Source organism: Callorhinchus milii, unplaced genomic scaffold (genome assembly GCF_018977255.1).
Source record: "Callorhinchus milii isolate IMCB2004 unplaced genomic scaffold, IMCB_Cmil_1.0 Scaffold3, whole genome shotgun sequence".
Taxonomy (NCBI): domain Eukaryota; kingdom Metazoa; phylum Chordata; class Chondrichthyes; order Chimaeriformes; family Callorhinchidae; genus Callorhinchus; species Callorhinchus milii.
Window position 1 is genome coordinate 78,834,066 of NW_024704744.1, and position 18,519 is coordinate 78,852,584.

Genomic DNA, 18,519 nt, shown 5'->3' on the forward strand with positions numbered 1-18,519 from the left:
TGTTTGTGGAATATTGCTTTGTACAAATCGGGCTATGGAGTTCATCCACAAAACACAGTCATTGAAATTTTACAGTATATCCTGTGAAGCGCTTTGAGACGTCCTCCCAACATGAAAGGTTCTATTATTATTAATAATAATATTATTTTACCATTATTATAACGCATGGATGTTGTCCAAGTGTCTGCTGATAATCCAGCTCATTCCACGCTTACTGAGTTTTACCTTCGCTGCTCAGCGATACAACTGAATCAGTCATTCTCACAACAAACATCTAAATAGAGCACAGTTTGCAGTTCGGAGCGTGGCGGCTGACTGAACAATGGGTTGATTGTAAAGAGGAATTTTCTATGAAAGCTTTTTTTTTTCCCCCCACACACGTGCACGCACCACCAAAAAAATAGAGAATCCACTTAATAACAGATACCGTGACTGGGAGTGAGGCTTCCACATTTAATCCCGAGTTGACAATGCAAAACTCTGGCTGCCCATAACTGATTCTGTCGCTGAATGTACTGGCAGGAGGGATAATAGACCATCACACTGGGCTGCTTCGTTGCCTGAGCTTGACATGTATTTATTCTGTTGGAAGGTAATGTTCCGGCACTCAATACACCCCGGGCTGAGCGGGAAGGGGGGAACTGACTAACCTGAGCTCACAGACTGTCTTTTGAAGGGGAGTTAAGGGAAAGCAACAATCCCCAGCCGGCCGGCTGTGCTTCTGAAATGTTCCGAACCAGTTATGTGCGCGAGGTGCGCAAGGAAAAATACGAGCGCTCAGACACGCTGGATGATCGGAAGACGGTGGACGTTTCCAACACGGGTCTGGAGAGCCTGCGGGAGCTGAATGAGCGCTTCGCCAAGTACATCAACCGCGCCCGGATCCTCGAGCAGCGCAATGCCGTGTTCAGGAAGCAGCTGGAGAGCCTCCAGCAGATCGAGGAGCTCTCTGGCCTGGAGAACATCTTCACCGAGCAGATCGACCTGAACCAGCAGAGGATTCGCGAGCTGTACAGTGACCGCAACCGGTTGGAAAAAGAGCTGAAGGATGCCCAGCGCACGCTGGATGAGTATCGCGTCAAGTGAGAGAAGCTTTTGTTGTTGTTGCTTTTTGTGGTACCTTGGAGTCCTGTAGCATATTAGTTAGAGCATTCGCCTCGCAATTGAACCAGTTTCGATTCCCGCACAGGGTGAAACCTTTGGCAAGTTTCCTTACTTCACACGCCTCTGTTTACCTAGCAGTAAGTAGGAACCCGGTTGTTAGTTGATCGCTATCCAGGGGTAATAATCCCTTCAACATAAATAATAATAATTTGGTCACTCAATCCATGACTGTGTAAGAGACACTGTTGTGCCCAATTGACTGATGCGTTTCGCCCACAAAGTATACACACAATTCAACTTACAGTATATTCTGTGAAGCGCTTTGAGACGTCTCAACAACGTGATAAGGTGCTATATCAAATGCGAGGATTATTACTATTACCTTACGCCTCCAACACTTTGTTTTTCAAGAGTTGAGAAAAAATACTTTTCTGGGGTGAAGTCTAAGATGACTCTCCAGTGGAGTGCTGAGGGTGTGTTGCATTGTCGGAGGTGCCATCCTTTGGATGAGCAATTCAACCAAGGTCCCATCTGTCTGCTCAGTTCGATGTTAAAGATCCTGTGGCACTGTTAGAAAAGAGATGGGAGCTTCCCCCGGTATCCTGGCCAACAATCCTCCAGATAAATTGTTAATTTACCTCCTGAATATTTGGGAGACATTGCTGTGCAGAAATTGGAATGCCGCTACTCTTAACAGTAAATCCTGTGAAACACTTTGAGACCTTTCAATGTTTTAGGCGATGTATCAAATACTAGGATTGGTATTATTGCAACAGGCAATCGGTAAACCTCTCAGGCAATTCATTCACACATTTCAGTTTGTCTCCTCGGGTTCAGGATGAGTTTTTAAAAACACATTCTCGTGAAAACATTGATTCCTGATGACATTGGAGGTCGCAACAAAAATAGCAATCTTTTCATTCAGTAAAACACACAGTCATTGTACTTTACAGTATATCCTGTGAAGCATTTTGGAACATACTTCTGACATGAAAGATACTATATCAAATGTATGGATTATTATTATTAAGTACTGTTGTACTTCTGTTTGATAAAGTAATTATAAGATAGTTACTTTTTGGTGATCAGTTTGATAAACCCCCGTTATCTGGGATGCCGCTAGGGTTTGGGGATGCAGGGTTAACAGGAGTTGAGTGAGAAGAATCCCTGTCCCCAGTGACTGGTCTGCCTTTTCAAATTCTGCCGGCTAGCTGTGCTGTTATCTGAGTACTGCGGACCTGCCTGACTCAAGAATCGGAAAGGCTCTGCAGTGTGAGATAGTAAAGTATGATAAAGTAGCATTGTTAATTGGTAGCACTCGTGCCTCTGAGTCAGAAGGTTGTGGCTCCAAGTCCCTACATTGGCCCCTACATCTCAACTCTTGAACTCACGGTCGAGGCTACATTGCTGAGGGAATGCTGCATTGTCACAGGTCCTGTCCTTCAGATGAAATCATAAAACTCAGGTCCCGTTTGCCTGTTCAGGTGGTATCTTTATTGACACACCTACAGGATGGCACCTCTGACAATGCAATGCCCCCGTCAGTATTGCTCCAGGGTGTCATCTGAGTCCAAAGGAATCCTTGTGTTTCAATCAATCCATTCAAATGTTTTCTTTCCTTTCAGATACAGAAATGAGTGCGAGTTTCACGAGCAGCTTCGGGACAGTCTGGAACATCTCAATAAGGTGAGCTCATTCACTTTCACAATTCAACCTCATTGAACTGACAACAAGTCATTACTCCACCACAGCAGGAGAGCTGTGTTGGTGTATCCAATATCTTGTGGGCTATGAAGTGGGCGCTGGTTGGGATTCTTCCAAAAACAAACCTGGAGTGGAGTCCTGTAGTGTAGCGATTAGCCCACTCACCTCGCAAGCAAGAGGACCAGGGGTTCTCCTGACGTGCAAGGCGCTGTACAAATGTAATTTGTTGTTGTTGTTCGATTCTCGGGCGGGGAGAAAACTTAGGCACGGTTCCTTACTCCACATGCCACTATTTACCTAGCAGTTGTTAGTCAATTGATGGATTGCTTTCCGGAGATATTAATACCCCTCCAAAAAAAAATAAAGGTTTCATTCATTCCACGACTGTTTGTGGGACACTGCTGTGTGCAATTGACTGCCGCGTTTCGTCCACAAAATACACTGTCAATGATTTTACAGTATATTCTGTGAAGCAATTTGAGGCATCTTAACAATGTGATAAGGCATTACATCACATGGAAGGATTATTATTATTATTATTATAAATCTAGACCCAAGTGGAACTTTTTTCTGGATGTATCTAGTGTAACTCAATAGAACAAAAAATAAGGGTGATACCCCCCTCCCTCCCTCCCTCCCTCCCTCTCCCCTCCCCTTTGCACCCCTCCTATTAAAACGTTATGGGGAGGAAGTGAGTGGTGGAAGAATTCTGCTTCTAAATTACTATTATGTTTGCTTACTGTATGACTTAAACGAAAGTTTATTATAAAATTGCAGTATTAGGGACTGATGGGGAGATGGGGCATTTGGTGCAATACTCAATCATATGTAATAATAATAATCCTTGTATTTGATATAGCACCTTGTTACATCAATGAGTGCTTCACAGGAGTTTACTATATATTTGTAGGCGAACGTGGCAGCCAGTTTACACACAGCAACATGATACAAACAGCCATGAATTGAATGCTCAATTTTATTTGGGGGATTGTTGGTCAGGACGCGGGTAGAAACTCTCTTGTCGTTTCGAAAAATGCCATGGGATCCTCAAAGTCCATCTGAACAGGTAGATGGAGGGCTGGGTATAATGTCATCACGGCTGAACCATCAAACACTTTGTTCTGTTGTTCGGTTGGTATACTGTTCCAAGGGTTTGGGTTGAAAAGATAAATAGGCCAATAAACTGCTAGGGCGAATAATTTGATTTCCTGTTTGTAAAAAGAACGTTTAACATGTTTGTGATGCAATTACTGAAGGTTAATAGAGAATCAATTAAAGAATGATTACAAACCCTACATTGGCTCAAGTCTGAGCTGATTCTGCATCGTCGGAAGGGGTGTCCTTCAGATGAGACATTAAATCGAGGTCCTGCATGCCTGTTCAGGTGGATGTTAAAGATCCCGTAGCAAAGTTGGAAAGTGATGGAAGTTATTCCTTTTTCTGTCTCCTACCCCCATCCCAAATCTTCTATTCCCTTCTCTCTCATGTTACGCTGTATGGAAGTATATTTTCCAATATCAAAAACCTTGCTTTGGGCACCTGTCTTACAGCTTATGCATTGCATTATTAAAAGAGACACATGCCTGGCAGTAGCTCCTTTAATAGTGTAAGACAAGACTTAATAACAACCTAAAGCATAAAGCATTTTACATCTGTCTCCCACAATTATGCTGAATGCTACTTCAATTCCAACCTGGTCAAATACAAAGTGAATGACACTGAAGAGACTTCAGCTTGTATATAACTGGTGAAAAATCTTTATCCAGAGTTTCAAGATAATAATAATAATCCTTGCATTTGATTTAGCGCCTTATCACGCCTTTGCGAAGTCTCAAAGTGCTTCACAGAATATACTGTAAAGTGAATAAACTGCATATTTTGTGGGCAAATTCTTCCTAAATAGTTTAAATGAAAATTAGAGATTTGAACAGGTTTGGGGATAGGGCAGGGCAGTAGGACTAAAAAGATAACTTGTTCTGAGAACCAGTGCAGACTCGATGGGCCAAATAGCCTCCGCTGTCCATTTCTGTGATCCTATGAACCTTTTGGGAAGGAGGCTAGATTCACAGTAAATCTCATGAGGCACTTTGAACCATTTTGATGAGGGTGTTGGGCTGTAGGATACAAGCTTACTCTTGAGACATGGAGTGCCATTTAAATCCCGCTGCACTTTGGAAAAGAGAAGGTTAAGACTGGCTAACAAGCCCTCACTTTATGGCTGTTTGTGGGACATTGTTGTGTGCAGATTGGCTGCTACATTCACCTACAAATATAGACACACTACTTTACAGTAAATCTTGTGAAAAGCCTTTGCGCTATTTCAACAATATGATAAGGTGATACATCAAATGTATGCATCAAAGTATTATGATTATTGTTACTGTATATGGTTCAATACTGCAGGGTTGGAGAGATTCCACCATTGGGGTTGATGCCCTGTGTTAGAATAACGTGCTATGAGCGATGATCAAACAAGCTCTTCATTCTTAAAAGGAAAATTCTCAGAGGAGGCCTCATAGAAAGGTTTTGTCCACAAAATACAATCAATTTACCATACAGTATATTCTGTGAAGCACTTTGAGATGTCTCTAAGATGTGATAAGGCACTATATCAAATGCAAGGATTATTATCCCCAAATGCTTCACAGGATACATTGTAAAGTGGAGTGACCACATGGTGATTATTATTTTTATAGAAGTGTAGAAAATTTCAATAGGATTGAAGAATTAAATCCAGATCAATGCAGTAAGACTACAGAACAAGAGCACACAGATTTAGAGTTGCAAAAGGACAATTTCAGGCTAATATTTCTTTACCCAGAGGGTAATTAATGACCGGAACAAGTTTTCAGGAAGGGTGGTTCAGATCAAAATTCTGGACTGATTTAAAAAGTAGGTTGATGCTGTGATGGGAGGATTGAAGGATAGGTATTTTTGGAACAATGAGATCAAAGGGGCTAAAGGGCCTTCTTTATCCAAATTCATCTTGTGATTTTATGAGGTGGTTGAGGCCAAGACACTGGGACCCATTTAAAAAGCAACTTAACGCTGTGATGGGGGTGGGGGGGTGGGTTCTGGAGATCAGATGGGCACAAAGCACCTTCTTTATCCAGACCGATGCTGTGATGTTGTGATGTTGCTTCCAGATCTTTATCTTAGCTATACAATAACAATTCTTGCATTTGATACAGTGCCTTTCACGTTGGGAGGATGTCTCGGAGTGCTTCACAGGGTACAATGCGAAGCGTAGTGATTGTGTGTTTTTGTAGGTCCACTTGGTGTTTCCATTATTAGAGTGATTTCACTGGCATCAAAATACCTCTGTAAGCACCCTGCCGGGCTCTCCTGTTCTTTCCATTACCGTCAGACATATCCAGAGCTGTAACAAGCACACGCCAGGCTTTTATGAATGATTGTTGACAGTAAAGGAAAATTCAGGGTAGGTGAGGGCAGCAGGTTTTATTGTTGGTCAGTGACCTCTGACCAGCGAACTCTGCTCAGTGTCCCTTTACATCCTGTAACCCGAATTCATTAGCACAGGACTTTACATTGTTATAGCTGCCAGAACTCTTCTTCGCGAGTGACACAGGGTGACATTTTCTGGCTTACTGCAAATGTGAAAGTACCTTGCGTTGTTGTTTAGTCAGGCGAGTTTTGTGCTTGGCAAAGCAGTCTGTCAGTCCAGAAAGAATACAAGGCACAGAACAATTAGCCAACAATAACCTTTAGTTGCCCTCGTCTCACTGCAAAAAAGCAGCATTGCATCCTATGTGTGGAATGGGTCCTGGTCAATGAATTCAAACTGCAGATGTGAGCACTGTGGAGACCGTGACCTGACCTTCACTGCACTAACACTGCTTTTATACTGCTGGAGAATTTAGCTGATGGTTAAGATTGATCCACTCATGTTTAGGGCCGTGCTCCTTTCTAAAGGAAAGAATCAGTTTGTTGTACGTGACTGCGCACAACTTGGCTGCCACCTTTCTCTACAAATGCACAGCAGTTGCACTTCGCAATATAATCATGGTAGGTGCTTTGAGATGTCTCAATGATGTAATAAAATGCTATAACAAATACAAGAATTATTCGCATTATTAATAATAAAGATAAGTGCCACAGGCAAACAAACCAAACGGACTGGTGGTGATACGGCATACTCTTGTCCCTATGGGCAGTACAATGTGGAATCCTATAGCTCAGTGGTTAGAGCATTCGCCTCGCAAGCGAGAGACCTAGGTTCAATTCCAGGCAGGGCGAAACCTTGGGCAAGTTTCCTTACTCCACACGCCTGATAATAATCCCTCAAGAAAATAAATAAAATAATAATTTGGTCACTCAATCCACGACTGTTTGTGGGACACTGCTGTGTGCAATTGGCTGCCGCGTTTCGCCCACAAATATACGGTCAATTCACTTTACAGCATATTCTGTGAAGCGCTTTGAGACGTCTAGAAGTCGTGAAAAGCTCTAAATTAAATGCAAGGATTATTATTCTTATTATTCTTATAATAGAAAAAGGTGAAAGTACAACATTGTTCATCACTCAAATGTGTTTGTGCCCTTTGGTAGGAAGCAGATGAAGCTTTGTTGAGCAACCTTGAACTCCAGATCCAATCTCAGTTCTTGCAGGAAGATATAAATTCCACTCAAGAGAGGAACAAGAAGGTACGTTTAAACAATCCGTGGGCTTAAGACAATCCATCTTCTGCCAGTCAATCCACAATTTGTTCAAAGAGTATTGGTAAGCAGAGCAGCTCGAGTGATTTAAAATCATAAGCCCTCTATGTTTAATCCGCTTGAAACTGTGGATCAAAGCCAGCTATTAGGTGAGGTCTGACTCAAATCTTCCAAAGGTAATTGAAAGGTTTTCTCGATTAATTCAGAATTTACAAAGGATTTCGTGCAGCTGTTGATTTCAAACTTTTAAGTGTGAAATATTCATAAATACGCCCCTGGTGTTAGCCTGGCTCAGTCGGTAGCGCTCTTGCCTCTGAGTCAGAAGGTTGTGGGTTTGAGCTCCACATCAGGTCTTTGAACACACATAGTCTAAGGCTGACACTTGAATGCACTGCTTGGGGAGCGCTGCAATGGCAGAGGTGCCGTCCTTCAATTTAAATAAAAAACTGTGGCCCCTTCTGTGCCTGTTGTGGTGGATGTTACAGAACCTGTGGCACAATTTAAAAAGAGAAGGGTGTTTCTTCATCTCCTGGCAAACAATCCTCCAGATAAAATTGTTCATTCATTTCATGGCTGTTTGTGGGCATGTTGCTGTGTGTAAATTGGCTACTGCAATTGGCGGCAAAAATACACAGACATTTCACTCATATTATTATTGTTATTATTACACTATTATATCAATATCATAAAATGGAAAATACTTCACTGAAAATACCCCATAACTGATAATAAAAAGCTCCAGGACCTGACTGAAATGTTAAAACAAAAAATTACAAGCAAAAAGCCCAGAGAATAAGTCGTTATGAAAACAAAACAAAATGATTATCATTATCATTATTATTATTACTAAATGTCACTTTTATGGTTTGACCACAGAATTTGTTCTTAGTTCAGAAAAACAATAAAAAGTCTTCAACGATAATGATATTTTTTTCTTCCCGTTGTATTGTTCTAAACACGACAGAATTTAGCAGAGGTGCAGACCTACATGAATATTCTGAAGCACATCCATCAGTCCACCCCATATATATCTCCGACCGCACTGAGCTGTGAGGTAAGACACGGGGATGCTCCACTATACACAAAATCCAATTAATCCAAAGCTCGCACACTCACCCGCACTAAACTCCGTACCCCCTTCACACCAATTCAACCCAGGCTCCATGGCTCCCTATCACCGAACAGATCGACTTCAAGATCCTCACGCTTGTCTTCAAATCCGTTCATGTCCTGGCACCTCCCTGCCTCTCTGACCTGCTTACTCCCCCACCCCATTACTCGTTGCCTCCGCTCGACTGGCCCCGGCCTACCGCTTGTCCCTCGTGCCCTCTGTTCCACCGTCGGTGGCTGTGCTTTCAGCCACTACACCCCAAAACTCTGGAACTCTCTCCCTCTGTCCCTCTGCCTTGCCCCACTACTTGCCCATCTTCAGGTCGCGCTTGAAAGATCTCTCTCTTTGACCGAGCCTACGGTCACCTCCCCCTCCCCCTGCTCGGTGTCAAGCTCCAACACTGTTAAGCGCTCCGAGGCGCTATCCAGGGCAAAGGACTCCAACGAAAATGCAAATTGTTGTCGTTGTTAGGTCTTACTTCTTTGAATGTACTTTCTGTTACCCTCCTGCGTTAACCCCCGCGCCCCCAGCCGAGACTCATGTGACCAGCCAGTTGTGTGATAATCTTTTTTGAGACGTGCGCCTGAGACGAGCGTGCGCTGTCTTAAGTGTGAATCGTATTTGTAGAGAAGATTCCTGAAACCTCGTCGTAGATCCAGATGTTACGTCCTTGGATTGTTTCTGGATGGGCCTTTATTTTGCTGTTATTTTGCCTGCAGGGAGAGGAGACGCTTCTGGCGGAGCGGAGGCGACCTTTGATTAAGTGCCAATTGGAGGATTACAAGAGTGGCCTTTGCCAGTTACAGAACCAGAAACAGAAACTGCAGACCGAGGTGAGCACAGGCTGCAAAGGGTAAATAGAGTAAGCGGCTTTTTAATGAAGCTTAACAAAGAGAATATTCCGTTGTTCGGAGCTGTGAATGCCAGGGATCGTATTGCAGTGATACAGTGATACAACATGTTTAAAAATATACACTTGACTTAAGTACACACTTTACAGTGTAATGTAAAACCATACACTAGATGGCACTGCGCTACATTGGAACTACAAAAGTTAAATCCAGTTTAACAGTATTAAATCGATTATGTCCAGACCTATCATTAATATTCTGAAGCACATCCATCAGTCCACCCCTTATATATCTCCGACCGCACTGAGCTGTGAGGTAAGACACAGGAACGCCACTGTCCAGTTTAACTTTTTGTGGCCTGAAGAAATATATTACGAGTTTCCTTTTTTATTTCAATTGATTGTGTCCAATTTAAAAAAAAATTCTTGCCTATCTCTGTGCCTGGCCTGCTCATAATAATAATAATAATAATAATAATAATAATAATAATAATAATAATAATAATAATAATAATAATAATGCTGAGGCATGGGTTGTCCTCTGCTTAATGACCCCACAGCACCACTAGAAAAGAGAAGGGAGTTTATCACAGTGTCCTGGCCAACAGTCGTCCAGATAAAATCGGATTATTCCCTTCATAACTGTTTGTGGGGCATGGCTGTGTGCAAATTTGCGGCTGGGTTCGCCCACAAAAATACTCAGTCACTACACTTTACAGAAACATTCTGTGAAGTGAGTCGAAACTTCCTCCCAACATGAACTGCTCTGTACCAGATGCAAGGATTACTGTTATTATATTATTATAATATTATATTATTATAATAATAAGGATTATTATTTTTATCTTGACAGACGGCGATACTAGAGCAGACAATTAAGAGCACGCAGGAGCATTACTTGGATGAGATACAGTCCTACAACGAGCAGATTGAAAACCTCAGGAAGGAGATGGACGAAGCTGAAAAAAGTCTGGAAAAGTGCACGAACGAATGTCGGCAGCTTGTCATGTACCAGCAGTCACTGGAGACTGAGCTGGAACGTTACAAGAGGATAATTGAAACTGAGGACTATAGGTAGGCTGGGCATTTGGCTCTTCCTTACTTGTGGGCTCAAGAGAGTGAGGGAAGGCAACTGCATTGTCAGAGGCACCGTCCTTTGGATGAGTCATTAAACCGAGTTCCCGTCTGCCTGTTCAAGTGGACTTTAAAGATCCCATGGCACTGCTCATAAAGAGAAGGAAGTTTCTGGCCAACAATTCCCCAAATAAACTTGGTCACTCACTCCATGGCTGTTTGTGGGATGTTGCTGTGCGCAATTTGGTGCTGCATTTTGCCCACAAAATATACAGTCAATCCACTTTGCAGTATATGCTGTGATGTTTGAGATGGCTCGATGACATTAAAAGGCGTTAAATCCAATGCAAGGGTTATTATTATTAATATTGTCAAAGGCGCCCATTAAACCGAGGTCCCGTCTGCCCGTTTGGGCGGACGCTAAAGATCCCATGGCACTATTCGAAAGAGAAAGGAGTTTCTCCCAGTGTCCTGGCCAACAATCCCCCAAATAAAATAAGAATAATTTGGTCACTCAATCCAAGACTGTTTGTGAGATACTGCGGTGCGCAATTGGCTGCCTAGTTTCGCCCACAAAATATAGTCAACTCATTGTACAGTATATTCTGTGAAGCGCTTTGAGACAACTCGAAGGCATATAAGGCGCCATATGAAATGCAAGGATTATTATTATAGCTGCTTCTCTATCTCAGGTTACAATCGGCCATAATGGGGAATCCGGCAGCGACATTCTCGACAAGTTATCGATGTGGTTACACCCCAAGAGTGGTACCTAGCAGCAAAGGTAAGTCACGGAGCTTGTTTACAGATGCTCTGCTACAGAACCAGAGAAACCATAGAAATTGACAGCACAAATAAAGACCATTTTGCCCATTGTGCCGGCTCCTTTAAAAGCTGACTCAAGGCATTCATTGTCCAGCACCTTGGGACATCTTCCTGACGTGAAAGGCACTATACAAATGTAATTTGTTGTTGTTGTTGACTCCTTTTAAGATATCTATCTCGTTCCCTTTTAAAAGTCAATGTGGCCTGCTCCATGTCCCCCACCCTGCCGCCCTACAATCAGTTGTCAGGTCTTCAGCCTCTCTGCCTTTACCTTTTGGAAGTCCATCACCCCCACTTGCGTCCTTTAAGGCCCGTCTCAAGACCCTCCTCTTCGATTGCGTCAGTCTCCCTCTTAACCACCCCCTTCCCTGCCCTCCATTCCTCCTGATCCCAACCCCCAGCTCGGGTGCAAATCCTTGACTGTCCAGTGCCTTAGGACGTCCTCCAAACGTGAAAGGCGCTATACAAATGTAATTTGTTGTTGTCACTCCGGGGTGGGGGATTCAAAATCCTAATTCTCAGTGCTTGAAAAAATTCTTCTAACCTCCATATTTGCTCATTTATTAACTCTTAAATTGCTGCCCTGTCATCACTGACTCACCGATAAGTAGAAATGTCTGCCTATTGACTCTACTATAACAGATGTCTGGCTCAGCTGATAGCATTCTCATCTCTGAGTTAGAAGGTTATAGGTTCAACAGGACTTTGAACTCACAGTATAGGCTGACACTCCAGTGCAGTGCTGGGGGTGCGATTCCATTACAGGGAGAAATATTCCCATAAAATACGCAGTCACTCAATGCTACAGTATTCTGTGAAATACTTTGGGACATTTTCCTGATGTGAAAAACTGTGCATCAAGTAATAATAATCCTTGCATTTGATATAGTACCTTATCGTGTCTTCGAGACGCGTCAAAGCGCTCCACAGAATGTACTGCAAAGTGAATTGACTGTATATTTTGTGGCAGCCAATTGCGCACAGCAATGTCCCACAAACAGTCGTGGATTGAATGACCACATTTTTTTGGGGTGGGATTTTTCTATTTGTCGGCTAATTTATTTGGCAGGAAGCAGATTCGCTTTACTTTTCTTTTGCAGCTTATTTATTCCCGCTACAGTTAAGTCACTGAACCCGACAGCAAGGTTGAGCAGAATTAACATCAGCGGGGAATTAACATCAGCGGAAAATGCCATAATTAACCAAAGCTCCTGAACAAGTATCTCATTTCAAACTGCATTGCATTAAGTCATAACTCACTTAAGGCAGTTTCCACAATATTTCTGTGCAAAGTAGCTGCCTTCTTCATCTTGTTTTCAGTTTCAGACCTTACTATTAATATATAAAAACATGTTAGCATAAAATAGACTGAGAAATAAAACAAACTTAGGCTCCGAGAATAGAATCACACAAATTACAGCATACAGCCATTAGCCTCAACGCGCATCTGCTGGTGCCAACTCTGTCACTTATCCCAATTCATTGCTCTTTCTCGTGCTCTTATATTGTTCCATTTCAAATGTTCATCTGGTTCCCTCTCTATACGTCAAATGCTGAGTCTCAATGTGTAGAAGAGAATACAATTGACACTTATGTAGTACCTTTCAACAACAACTTGCATTTATATTGCACACTTGACGAAGGGTTGCTCTTTGAAAGAGCTCTCCAATTATTCCCACCCCCGCTCTTTCCCCACAGCGTTGCAATTTTTTTCCTTTCAAGAAAATATCAAATTCCCTTTTGGAAGTTATTATTGAATCTGCTTCCACCACCCTTTCAGGCAGGGCTTTCCTGATCATACTTACAGGTTTACACACACTTGGGATAAATCCAGTGGCGTAGCTCAATTGTAAGAGAATCCACTCTCTTAACCATCAGATTGTTTGTAAGCTCTGAGGAAAAACAGTGCAGTCAGTGCATTGGCCATTAATCGTACTCATCTTAAGACATTGAAACATTGTTCCCCTTTCAGATATCAGTCTGACCATTCGGGACATCACGAGTATCAAATCCAGACAGAAAGGCCTTACCAGGAAAGCAAAGAAAAAGGATGTTGCATCATCCTTGGACGTGACAGATGGCAATGGAGGTAATGAGGACAAAAAGTCCAGCAGGAGATCTTCTCCAGAGAAGGCTGGAGATAGGGGAACAGAGGTGAGGAATGAAGAGTCTGAGGAGGAAGAGTTTGAGGAGGGAGAGAATGAAGAGGATGAGCAGAGCATGAGGAAGGAAGATGTACCAGATGGAAGTCAGATAAGCAAGGTTTATGGCGCGTTGTATAACATGGTGAGAGACAGGATGAGGAGACACAGAATACCAGTGGCACCCAGAGTGGATTATTACACCAAAGGCCACTATGTGCTGGTGAGCGGAGATGCCAGTTACTTGGACCCTTGCTTCTGCACAATGACACCTTCGCGAAGTGAAGTGACCATCACTATCCCTGAGCAACCCGTTCCTGCTGACATACACCCTGAGCCGCTGCCAGTAGAGCCCGAACCCCACAGCGCGGGAGGGAGCGATGATGGAGGCAGCGACGGAGAGGAGGAGTCTGAGGCGGCGAAGAGGAAGAGGGACCAGGATAGGTACGGAGTGAAGAAGTGCGACAATTGGAGGAAATCGCTGGATGACGACAAGCCGGTCGAACCTTCGCCTCCACCGTTTGTGCCATCCCCACCGCCGCCCCCTCCTCCGCCCCAGCCAGAACCTCCCGGGTTCCCGGATCCCGAGCCGGTTCCTTTCAGGACGCTTTGTTCCCCGTGTGTGCCACAACCCGAGCCCAACCCTCCCGACAAATGGGGCTCCAGGGATGATCCCTATGGAGACAGGGAGCAAGGGGACAGGGAGAGAGAGGACAGGGAGCGAGAGGACAGGGAGCGAGGGGACAGGGAGCGAGGGGACAGGGAGCGAGGGGACAGGGAGCGAGGGGACAGGGAACGAGGGGACAGGGAGCGAGGGGACAGTGAGCGAGGGGACAGGGAGCGAGGGGACAGGGAGCGAGGGGACAGGGAGCGAGGGGACAGGGAGCAGGGGGACAGGGAGCAGGGGGACAAAGACAAGGGCAGGGGCAGCGAAACCCCGATAAAGCCTCTGACATCTTCCTGCACCAGCCTGCCCAGGTACAGGCACTTCGAGAAGGTGGAGGTGCTGGAGTCCCTCGAGACCCTCACGGACGAGAGAGTCCGAGATTACGAGGAAATCTCCACCACCCTGGAGACCACGGTGGAAAAGAGGGGCAAGGACCCCGGGCCAAAGAGGACCTGAACCACACGCCTACGCCATGGCCTGAGTTCACTCTGCCTGTGTTGTCGCTTAAGGAAGCGAAAAAAATCCTTAAAGAAGACGATGAACTTTTGAAGTTGTTTTCAATAGCAGATTGAAGTTGAAACCCTCCGCTTGACAGACAGATATACAACCGTGTGCTATTTTTTTTGAAATGACTAGCAGTTTTAATGGTCTTACCCACCCTCCTCGGAGATGGGGGGATGTCGTGGGGTAGGTGGTGGGGACATGAGTTTAAGTGGGTTTCCTTTGGAGCCAAACTGGCTCCAAGGTAACATGTTTGGTAACAGAATGTCGGAATCGAGGCCACCCTCTGTGGCGGTCTCGGTAGACTAGTTCCGGAGCCAGTCAGGTCTGCGGTAATCCAGCCTGGCTCATTGGCAGGACTTGGAAGGGCAGACAGTTAATATGGGTTATGTGGAGACGGCAGTGATTATGTAATGTTTGTGTCATTTCAATAACCGTTCAGAGCCCGGCGTGACCTTATCTGAAGTGCTAGTATTTTGCAAGCATAGCATTGGAGAATAGCATTCAAGTTTGCATTTTATGAAGATTTGCAGAATTGGAAGAGATTTTCTACGAAGCCTTCAGAAATAACAGACAGGCTCTTTCTAAACAGTTATGAGCGTGATGATGAGGCTGTTTCGAGATGCTGTTAAACAGTGGCTTAGCTAAGTAGGTTTCCGTTATGAATGCATTTGTCGTGCAAAGAAAGTTACAATAAAGCTGGCCTGCAAAGGCTTCGTTGCACTCACGTTCTCCTATATTCATGTTTAATGAAGTAACTCTTGTCATTTGTCAAGAGATGTGGTGAGAAATTTATTACGTGCAATCTACAGCACCAAAGAGGTCACTTGGCCCAACAACTCTGTGCTGGTGTTTAGACTCCTTATAAACCTGCATCCCTCCCTTCTAATTTCTAGCCCTAACTTTTCCCTTCCCTCCTTCATTCCTCTCTCGCTATCTTAAAATAATCTTTAAGTTACTTTTGATTGATGCAGGCAGTTACTGGAGTCAGAATTGATATTCGTAGTTACGGTCATTGCGATACGTCTCAGCGGAATATTTATTTCCTTACTCACTTTAGTTTCTCCCATTCCATCCCCAACCCACTCCGCCCCTCATTCTCCCCAATTGACCCCACTTGGCCCCCCCATTCAGCATCCCCACACTTCACCCACTACTCCACCTCCCCACTCTGCACCCCAAGCTTTGCTCCCCACCACTCCACACTGACTCCATGCACCACTCCTCACTCCCCCCTCACTCCTCACACTCAACCCATTCGTTCCGCTCCCCCACTCCCCCCCCATTCCGCCCCCCTTAGCCCTCCCACCCCGCACTCCGCATCCCCTCTAACCCCCTCCTTGCCCATACTCAGTTCCGTTATTTACTCCCTCCCCTGTGAGTAGTTTTTGTGTTTGTTGCCCAACGTTCCTCCCTTAATCCAGACTCGTCCCAAACATATTCAGGCAAACTCTCTTCTCTCCCCGTCGTTACTTGCGGCACGTCACTGTTGAAAACCAGCTGCTGTATTTGCCTACGTAGGAGCACTCACCACACTCCACAGGCAACCCCAATGCAAGTTCGGTTTTGTGAATGCTCAGAGACATTTCGACATGGTAAACCCCTCTATTTAATGGAAGCGTTACTTATTTAGATTCTATGCCCCTACCCACTGGAACTCTGTCCCTCGACCCTTGCACCTCCCACCCCCACCGTCCCCCCATCCCTTCCCATTTATCTGCCTTCAAGACTCTCCTTAAAACTTGCCTCTATGGCCACCTCCCACTCCCCTTGCCCCTTCCCTTGCCTCCTTCAAGGCCTGACTGAAGACCTTTCTCTTCAACCGTGCCTTCTGCCACCCTCCCACACCATTCTTGATTCCAACCTCCAGCTCGGTTGCAAACCCTTAACTGTCCAGCGCCTTGGGTCGCCCTTCTGGCGTGAAAGACGCTGTATAAATGTAATTCTTTGTTGTTATTTTATTCCAAAGCATGGCTTTTCCTAGGTCCCGTCTGCCTTGCAATTCGAGTGGATGTTATAAAGGATCCAACCGCTGCTACATCAGGGAAGTGGACCATCTCCCAGTTTTTCCAGCTAAACATCCTCTCTCAAGGCAAAATGACTCCAATCATTTCTGGTCAATTGACGAACCAACTCATTGCTGCTGGTAGGACACTGTTGGAGTAAACTGGCTGCCAAGTTTGACGGCATCAATAATATTCACTACATTTCTAATTATTCCTAAAGCACTTTGTTCATCCTCCTTGAGGATTGGCGTTGTGAGGGCGGTCAGCACAAGTGAAAGTAACTTCTGTGCTGTTGTTTGTTGGCGAACCGCAGCGAAGGAATTAATTTTCGCACTAACTGCGTGTATAACAATTTTACAGCCCACTTACCCAGACAAAAGCAATAATAATCCTTGCGTTTGGTGTAGCCCTTTATCAAAATGTCTCCCCCAAGATCACAAAGTTGGTTCGGAAGAAGAAGGCTCTTTGTTCCTTGGCCTATTTGTTCTCATTCTTCCAGAACGCCCTCCTCCCCATCACAGCATCGAGCTGTTTCCGTTTTAAATGACTTCAATGTCCTGGCCTCAAAATCCTTTCCTGGTAACAAAGAGCTTCACAGGATTTACTGTAAAGTGTGGTGATTGTGTACTTGCACGCGCCATTTTAAAGCTTGGACACAGTGGAGAGTCAGTGTGACTCCAGTGACCTATGTGGTGGGGCTCAAACTCATTTGCGTCCTCTATGCCACTGGGCTGCTGATTTCGGAGCTGTGATGTAAAGAGCAACAACAACTTGCATTTATATAGCGCCCGTCATATAGGCATCTCAGAGCGCTTGACAGTGGCAGAGCACGATGCCAAGCCAGGGGCTGATGGGTGTGTGTGTGTGTGTGTGTGTGTGAGACAGTAGACATGGTCGAAGAGGAATGTCTTGAGGTGCGACCTGAAGATGGAGATGGAGGGGCAATCAGATGGATTGAGAGAGAGAGTTCCAGAGTTTTGGTCCATGGTGGCAAAAAGTGTGGACGCCAATGGTGGAATGGAGGCATGAGGGACAAGAAAGGGGTTTGTGTACGTTGCCTTTTGCCTGCCCCCAACAACCCCCCCACCCCCCGCAATAATAGTCATGATTTGTGTTTGCAGCACATCGCTGACCATCAATTGGCCACCACATTCACCTACCGAAATCCACAGTCACTACGCTTTACAGTTGCTCTGGGTACTATAACAACAACAACTACTTTATATAGCTCACTTCACATAGGATAACATCTCAGAGTACTTTTTTTTAAAGACGCCAAGCAAGAAAGCGGCGGTGAGGGAAAGGGAGAGGGAGGTGACCTTAGGGAAGGTTGAAGAGGTAGTTAGAGAGAAAGTGAGATGGGAGTTTAGAAGGAGGGAGATTCCATTCTAGCCTGGGGATACCGAGATTTACTGCAATACGTTAATTACTAAAATCAATAGCCTGCATAGATCAAGGAATGAATCTTGTACTTTCTTGATCTGCCTAGCTCATAAGCACACTGCATTTATAATAATAATAATAATCCTTGCATTTGATATAGCGCTTTTCACGTCGGGAGGACGTCCCAAAGCGCTTCACAGAACACACTGTAAAGTGAATTGACTGTATATTTGTGGGCGAACGCGGCAGCCAATTGCGCACAGCAATGCCCCACAAACAGTCGTAGATTGAAAATGACCAATTTATTATTGTTTTTGGTTTTGGAGGGATTATTAGCCACCAATTGATTTCTAATTTGGGAAGAATTTTTTTTTGCTCAGAATAACACAACAAATTACATTTGTATCATGCCTTTCACGTAGGGAGGACATCCCAAGGCACTAGACAGTGAAGGGTTTGCACCCGAGTTGAGGTTT

The 18,519-nt window shown here is 44.5% G+C and overlaps 1 protein-coding gene across 1 annotated transcript; it reads left to right on the plus strand.

Moving 5' to 3' along the window:
* The first annotated feature begins 726 nt into the window (after positions 1 to 726).
* LOC103178018 (filensin) lies at positions 727 to 14,609 on the plus strand. The gene is made up of 9 exons (XM_042333146.1): positions 727 to 1,082; positions 2,730 to 2,790; positions 7,378 to 7,473; positions 8,450 to 8,539; positions 9,316 to 9,429; positions 10,300 to 10,520; positions 11,213 to 11,304; positions 13,318 to 13,450; positions 13,505 to 14,609. The coding sequence occupies exons 1-9, from the start codon at positions 727 to 729 to the stop codon at positions 14,607 to 14,609; spliced, it is 2,268 nt and encodes a 755-aa protein (XP_042189080.1).
* Positions 14,610 to 18,519: the final 3,910 nt, after the last annotated feature.